This window comes from Pelobates fuscus, chromosome 2, assembly GCF_036172605.1.
Source record: "Pelobates fuscus isolate aPelFus1 chromosome 2, aPelFus1.pri, whole genome shotgun sequence".
NCBI lineage: Eukaryota > Metazoa > Chordata > Amphibia > Anura > Pelobatidae > Pelobates > Pelobates fuscus.
In genome coordinates this window covers 149833188-149841723 of record NC_086318.1, presented here as the reverse complement: position 1 = coordinate 149841723, position 8536 = coordinate 149833188, and the positions used below count along the sequence as shown (strand labels likewise).

The 8536-nt window shown below is 35.7% G+C and overlaps 1 protein-coding gene across 1 annotated transcript in view; it reads right to left on the bottom strand.

The window, feature by feature from the left end:
- Positions 1 to 1349: 1349 nt before the first annotated feature.
- Positions 1350 to 8536, bottom strand: part of MUC4 (mucin 4, cell surface associated) — a 49202-nt gene continuing 42015 nt past the window's right edge. Inside the window, exons 23-27 of the mRNA XM_063441717.1 lie at positions 7191 to 7347; positions 5530 to 5712; positions 4095 to 4138; positions 3898 to 4007; positions 1350 to 2108 (exon numbers count right to left, since the gene is read on the bottom strand). Coding sequence (XP_063297787.1) covers positions 2052 to 2108; positions 3898 to 4007; positions 4095 to 4138; positions 5530 to 5712; positions 7191 to 7347 — 551 coding nt within the window. The 3' untranslated portion in view covers positions 1350 to 2051. The remainder of the gene's footprint in view (positions 2109 to 3897; positions 4008 to 4094; positions 4139 to 5529; positions 5713 to 7190; positions 7348 to 8536) is intronic.

Genomic DNA, 8536 nt, shown 5'->3' with positions numbered 1-8536 from the left:
CTACAGTGCTCATTTCAAGAAACGATCAAATGGAACAAGATAGGGTTGCCCACTGTCACTGCTTTCCAATGTCCTCAATTAAACCAACTAATATCTTGCAAGAATTTGGCAAAATGTATTGTTACAAATTAAATACTAACAAAACTTAAGGTCTTCCATTTTTTATGCCACGGTATGAATTGGACATTAAAAAAAAAAAAAAAAATTGGCTTTGATTGGAGAGATTCATATATTACATATTTGGGCATCCTCATTCTATGCAAGAATCTGTCTAGTATGTATGCAAATAACTTGGGTAAAGTTTGGCCCGCATTTAGGGATGACTTAGAAAGATGGTGTAGTTTAGACATTTAATTGTTTGGAAGAATAAATTCGGTCAAAATGAATATACTACCAAAAATTCTATACTTTATTAGAGCAATAATACATTTTGTCCAGAAACATTTATCCCTAAGTCAAGCCTTTTATTTTTAAATCAGTGGCACTCCGAGATGGACAGGCTAGTGACCGGTGTTGGGAGAGATGAGCCTTAAGGAAAGCTGCACTATGGTGACAAACATAGGGGTCTACAGTGTGTATATCAGCATGTGGAGTGACAAACAAGGCCAGTGTATAAAAAAAGAAAAGGAGTAAAAAAAAAAAACAACAAAAAAAACAGAATGACAAGGAGTCAAATATTTCAGAAGTGTTCCAGTCGTCAGGCCATTAAGCAGTGAACAAGGGAGCTCCAGGCAACATGCATAGCCTGTGAGATTGTATGCCTCTCAGCTCCACTAGGATATTCCTTTTATACAGGACGAGTGGGGAGGCGAGGAGGAGAAAGTTTGGCTAGGAGCTGTGACTTTGGAATAAGTATTCGTTAGGTCCTCCTGCAGCATGAAAGGTGTAATCGTCTCCGGATCCCATCTGAGTGTTGCTGTATTCCCAAAAATATGTAAATGATTCATACCATAACGTACATTACCCTGTTTTTCTGTACCATGCTTTGCATGTACCACTGTGAAATATTTTATTGAAAATGAAAACAATATTTTTTTAAAAAAATTTACATTGTCCTCTATATATCAATCGTAGCCCCCAGATGCCGCTTATTATCCACTTACTGTCCCCAAATTAGCCCTCGGCCTTCCTATGTATTGCCCATGTGCTTTCTTTCACACTCCCTATATCATGCTGTACACATGCTCAAAATGTTTTATATGTTGCCTTAACACCATATATCTCTGGAAATTAAAAGAGGTTAGAGCATATTGGCATTTATTAATATAGCAAATAAAGGTATTATGTGATCTCCAGCAAACAGGTAAAATAATAATGAATAACTTAGATGCTAATAAAATATTTTATTACCGTCATTTTCCTGAATCATACTTGAAGTTGAGACACCTGTTACATGTTACTGTAATGTCTTTGAGACAGTTGATAAATTATTACACTCATATGATAAAAATATAATATTGCCATAATCATTACATATAAAAACCTGATACAAAAATATAGGATGTAATAACAAGAAACGTTTCAATTCATCATTCCTTCCTATGTGCTTGTTTTTTTTTCTGTTTTCTGGTGCTACAAAGCAAATATTGTCACCTTCCTGATAGCATGAGATTCAAGTGTCTTCCGACTTGATCATTCATTAGCCTTATAGTATCTAGAACACTTTCATTGGATAATATAAATGATTACAATATTGTGCATAATTGCTGAACTGCCAAAGCAAGAATTCACAGATTAATAATTTAGATTTACACTAAATATATTTAGAGCATGGTTGGCTACTGTACCCTACAAATACAACAATAGACTGTCTACACCATGGGATTATTAGATTATCATATTTTTCTCTTGGGAAAGGCTAGACAATTCTTCCTGGAAGTATGTAGAATTCTGTGAATTATTGCAAAATATTCATGACATGCACCAGTTGTTAATAAATAATAGTCAGGAATAGTGCAGTCAAATAAATTAATCATACAATAAATGATCTCTTTATCTCATAACTGAAGTCATCAGGAGTTTTGAAACCAGCTAAAACATCACTGAGAAGCTTATTTTTTCATTCCATCTGTTTCCAAGGTTTTTGATTCAGGCCTTTTTATTTTCACCTAGGAAGAAAATAGAAAAAACTTGCTGTTACATTATGCATTCACTGCAAACCACAAGTTATATCTATAAGAAATAATCTCGTATGTGATCTTGTATATATAGGCGGCTCTACCGTGCAAGCTTAAGCAAACACTTCAAATAAACTTGTCATTGTATGTATGTCATCTCCATAAAGCCATCGTGTTTCCTCAGGTAATGCATTTATACTTTACCAGAGTGGTAAATTCTATATTTTCTTTTTGCTTGGGAGATGTTGATGAAATACTTACATGTATGTTAGCATTACAATGGTCTGGGGATTATGAGTGTTATTTAATGTAACACAGTGTTTGCCAAACCAGTCCTCAAAACCCACCAACAGTCCAGGTTTTGTTGGGTATTTCCATTGCAATAAAACAGAGAAATACATAAATCCTGGATTGTTGGTGGACCATGAGGACTGGTTTGGGATCCACTGGTGTAACACACACATCCCTCTCCCACCTATGTTTTTTTTTCCCCTTTAGCATGACTGGCCCTTACTCAGAACATTTCCGCATGCAGTGCACTTCTCTCCAATGATACAGACACATCAACAATGGACATTCCATTCAAAAATTCCTCTATCAATTGAAATGTTCCTCTATCAACACTGCAAAAAATGGGCTATTTTATGACTAATTTTTAAACTTGAATTTTTAACAATAGCAAATATGTTAATTTAAAATGTTCACTTAAAGGGACACTATAGTCACCAAAACAACTAAATGAAGCAGTTTTGGTATACAGATCATGCCCCTGCAGTATCACTGCTGAATTATCTGCAATTTAGGAGTATAATCCCTATGTTTAAGCAGCCCAAGCCCTGCATGTGACTTGCACAGCCTGCCTAAACACTTCCTGTAAAGTCATCTAATGTTTATGCTTCCTTTATTGCAAATTCTTTTAAACTAAGAATTTTGTATATCCTGCTTGCTAGACCCTGTAGGAGCTTCCTGTATATAATTAAAGTTCAATCTACAGAGCAGGAGATACAAAATTTTAAAGTAAGCTACTTCTGATTGAAAGTGAAAACGATTTATTTCATGCAGGTTGTGTCAGTATAAACAGAAAAAAAGTGATTTAGCTAAATGGCAGGGCATTGAGCGGTGAGACTGCAGAAGCATGATATATCTATATAACTGTTTCATTAAGCTAAAGTTGTTTTGGTGACTATAGTATCCCTTTAAAATATAAAGTCTGTCATGGTACCTACAACTTATACACTAAAGTCCATTACTTTTCAGATTTGTTAGCAAAGGTTTAGATTTGGCAAAAAAAAAACATTTTGAAGATATGTCTTTCTCCCACCTGTCAGTCAATTATTCGGCACAGAGTCAATGCCATAGAATTGACTGACACAGAACAGCAGAAAGGACCTCCTACAGGCAGCCCTTCTGCTCTCCACACATAGAAACCACAGTGCATGAGACCTTAAATTTAGAATTTGCTTCGAAATCACTTTGAATTATCACTTTATTGAATAACCCTGTCCGTGCGTACTTATGCAGAAAAGTTGTAGAAAAAAAAAAAATGTCTGTTTTCTAAAAAATAAATAAATAAAATGTATTGGTTCTTGTAATTCTATAATATTCTGGAGGGATAGTCTTATATCATCATTTTACTATTGCATAATTTCTAAATCATGGATCTTTAAATCTGTCCTTCACCCAAAACTCCCAAAACTCTTTGAATGTAGCAGATGGACAGATAATCATAGGAGTTGTAGTTGTGTGTACATTATCTTATATAATGAAAATCCATGCATACCTCATATAAATTATCAACTTTCTCTAAGTGAGGTCGCCAGCTTACAAGATGTGGTTCTTTTTTATCTGTGGTTAACGTTGGTATCGTTGACTCTTTCAGTTTGTTGAAACCTGCAATAAGTGAATGATTGGAGGCATTAAATAGCTGTCATTACAAGGATGGTGGACTAGATCTCAGAGAAGAATCTTTCTGCTTACCTGATATTGGGGATTTCTTCCAGGAAAACTCTGTTGGGTGTAACCTGCAGTGAGAAACATCCATATTGAATATTATATTAATCAGGATAAACAGGATACTGCGATGATGACTTAGTAGAATAATGAAACCATTCTAGTTGAACCCTTATATTGTTTACCAAGGTTATCAGTGCATTCCCCAATGATTATGTTAAAGTGAAGAAAGCTATTTGACTTTTTTATTCTTTATAACATTCTACATTTTCAATTCTTCTTACAATGTGAAATGTCTGACACAGAATTGCAGACATTTGCATTGCAATGCAGTGATGAAAAAACAGTTTAAACATAATCTGCAATAAAATAACTTAAAGGACCACTGCACTCACTATAACAACTTAATCTAAATTAATTTGTTATCGTGCCTACAGTAGTTCCCCTCTTATTACTTGATTTTAATAATTAGAATTCTTGGAAACGTGGATTGGTGCTGGAGAAGATTATTATTATATTATTATTATTATTATTATTATTATTTTTGGTGTTTTTTTTTCAGCAGGCGGGGGAAGAGGGGCCCCAGAAACTAATATGGGACATTAAGACTATAGTATTAGGCATACAGATATGTATACATATTGTTACAGTGTTCCTCTAATAATAATTAAGTCAATCTTCTATTTTGCTGAAGTTTTTATGTACATGTGGTGGGAATTATTTTTTTACATAAGCACAGTCAATAATTTTGTCACTTTTATACATAACCTCTATGTCATTGGCCAGCATTATGGATGACATTTGATCCTTAATATTCTTAAACCAAAGAAAAGTGAAATTACAAACATACTCAAAATTATACTATATGAGATCAACTGTGGCATGTATAATACTGCTTTTTTTTTTTTAATTATCTTTTTTGCATCATCCTCCAATTTTAATATTTATATATTGTATAAATTGAATGGGCACATTTCATTTTGATTTGACCCATAGACCATTTGTTGAGCTGCATTTTGACTCTACAGTTAAATGTGATGGAATGCAGGTTTTTGGACCACAACTCTAAACAAATACACATATTACAGGGTTATTCATTAAAGTAAGAATTCAAGGTGAATTCAAAGTAAATTTAAAATGTATGGTGAAGCTCTCCAAACTGGAAACATTCTCTAAGTTAGATATGCTTTCAGTTCTGCTACTCTTGCCATAAATGTGAAATTCATTTTGAATTCATATTTAATTCTCACTTCAGTAAATAACCCATATCCTAGTGGCTATATTTTTGGTGACAAACTTAATGTAGATAAGGTTTCGTGTTTAACTGTCCTCATTCTTTTGATGTTTAGCAGAAACTACCCACTTGTGTGAACATATTTATTGCAGTGTAATACAATGTTCCATATAATAATAAACCCCCATTACTCAATGATCTACATGACGAGATTTCGATATTGTATACCTCTCAGTGTCATCTTCTTTATTCTTCCTCTTTCGATAGCAGTAGATGCCCAAACCAATACCCAATAAGAGAAGGAAGAGGAATGCCAAAGCTCCAAACAATATCCCAAAGAAAGCATTCAGGTTCATGGTGAGGTTTTCACATTGTGCCCCAGAGGTGGTGTATATGCTGAATGAGACACAACTGCAAAGGGGCAAAATCAAGAGGAGTAAAGCTAATTGTAAAGCTGTGATATCATTGATTTGCAGTTAGAATGTTATAGACATAGTTATGTTTCCAGAAACGTCTGCAATGTCCAATATGTATAGACAATTGTTAAACCTAATTTATCTGAAATGTATTGTTTTCTATCCAAATGGATATTTTGTGGCAAACTAAAATCTAAAATGTCCTACAACGTCTACAGTCTACAAAGTCAAAAGTGTACATATCTTTTTGCAGCTAACTTTTATATCACTGAACATTAACGTTGCACAAAAATAACCACATGAGAACATCAAAGAAAATTAAATGGCAATCATATATTGTATATAGTGATGTCCCGAACAGTTCGCCGGGAACCGTTCGCTGGTGAACATAGCGTGTTCGCGGTTGCGAACACGTGCGATGTTCGGTCCACCCCCTATTCGTCATGGAGGTGGGAGGGTCTGGGAGGGAGGGTCTGCTGCTGATTGGCTGGAATGTGTCTGCTGACTGTGAAGTACAGGGTCAAAGTTTACTCAATGATGACGAATAGGGGGCGGAGCGAACATCACGCGTGTTCGCGACCGCGAACACGCTATGTTCGCCGGCAAACGGTTCCCGGCGAACTATTCGGGACATCACTAAGTATACACTGAGTGATGTGTAAATTCCATGTAGTGTGTTTATCTACCATAGCTTTTAAGTGGAATGATCACTTCTCCTGGAACTACTCCATTGAACATGCCTCACTTAACAACACTTTTAAAAAACAAATATGCAAACTAAAATAAAGTAAGAGAAACTTTGAAAAGTATGTAATAAATGTTTATAAACTTATAAACTAAGTGTTTACAGCTAGGGGAGTTCCTTTAGCCTCCCTCACTCTCTTTAACCCACCCATCTCAAGAAAAACCCAATACTGTAGCCTGCTCTGTGTGAATCACACTGATCAGACTCCATCTCTTCTCCCCCATCTGGATGTTGCAAGGTAAAGAGATGTTTCAACTGCACATGTGTAAATATGTCCGGCATGTTCAATGCACTTTTCCAGCATTCTGAGGGATAGGACACTGATTGGTTAGATTAGTGTCCCCCCTTAAATAAGTGTGGAAAGCAATAAGAAAGAATATGCACGTAAATATGGGATAACATCATATTAACCCACTTTTATCCGCATTCAGAGCTAAAGAGCTAATGCTTTTGAATGAGACAATTGTCTCAAAGTGATGCTTGTCCCCTTACACAATGAAAAGTACCTATAACTTGTTAGCCTTTTCATGTGATGCTCCATTTTCTTTTAAACTTATATTGCAGATTTAACAAATTTCATCACAATCACCTTTAGTTAAGGTACAGTCAGGGCATACATTGCAAATGAGGAAGAGAAATGGAAAAATGGATAATATATTTTTGGGTTGCATTTTATCTTTGAATTATGCTCCATGGTATGGTATTAATCTGATAGGATACGCACTCACCTGCAGAGGGTTTTATTAAGAATCTGCTCACATTTGGCATTATTCTTACAGTAGGAATTGCACACTGATACACACTGAAAGTTTTCAGCATCCAGAGTATATCCACCATATCCATTAAGCTCACAGGACAGAGAGTTTTGGAGTTCACTTTTGGTTACTGAGGAATGAAATATACTGTGTAAGTTGACATGTATGTATCCTATCCCATAACAAGTCTCATGGATTTATCTCCCAGATCAGTTCCTAACATTCTGCAGTAATGACAATTTAGAATGAACAGATACCAGTGTTCATGGCTAATCATCAGAGTGCACGGGGCAGATGGCTCCACATTAAAGGGGAACCACCACTACTCTGGAAATTATACTGAAACTCATCTATAATTGTGTCCCCTGTCTTTTTATGTATGCTCTATTTTTAGTTAAATGCATGCCAGGGCGCACAATACAGTGGAGGAGAAGAAACAAAAACAAAAAAATTCAGTTTCTTCTCCCTTCTATATGCTCACTATTATTATTATTATTTTATTATTTATATAACGTCAGCAAATTCCATAGCGCTGTACAATGGATGGACTAACAGACACTTAATTGTAACCAGACAAGTTTGACGCACAGGAACAGAGGGGTTGAGGGCCCTGCTCAATGAGCTTACATACTAGAGGGAGTGGGGTAAAACGACACAAATGCTATAAGTAGGCTGACTGCAAAGGGCAAAGGGCAGAGTATATAACAATGATTGATGGAGAGCCAAAATGCAAGTGTTCATTTCTAGGATAGAGCTAAATACAATGTTTGTATGTCTACATTTTCTTCTCATAAACACAAACACGTTAAATATAGAGGATAAGTAAACCTATTATAAAAAAATTCTGGGAAGTGATGTTTCATCAATTTAGAAGTACAAATATTGTTTATCTTCCAAAGAAAAAAATACGACCCCAAAAACATAGCTGGAGTTGTAGAGAGGAATGCTGCAAGAACAAATAGTATGTTACTATGTAGACAGCAACCGCAAAGATGCATAGAAACTCCAAATCAATAGGAAGTGTAATAGATCAACACATGACACAAATGTGTCAATGACATTATTACATACCTCCCAACTCTGTCTGCCAATCATGTAAGGTGAGCCCACTGAGGGCAGACCCTGTAGGGAGCACTATTGCAGTTTTCTCTGCAGGGTCCTAGAATCCTAAACATAGCAAAAGTGTGAGTAATGATGCGCTTACACTTTGCTTTTTGGGGACAGTTCCCTGGTGTTCCCAACAGCAAGACACCATGGAACTAAGTCAGGACGGTGAGATAAGACCTGAAAGTCCAGACTGTTCTGCCCAAATCAGGACA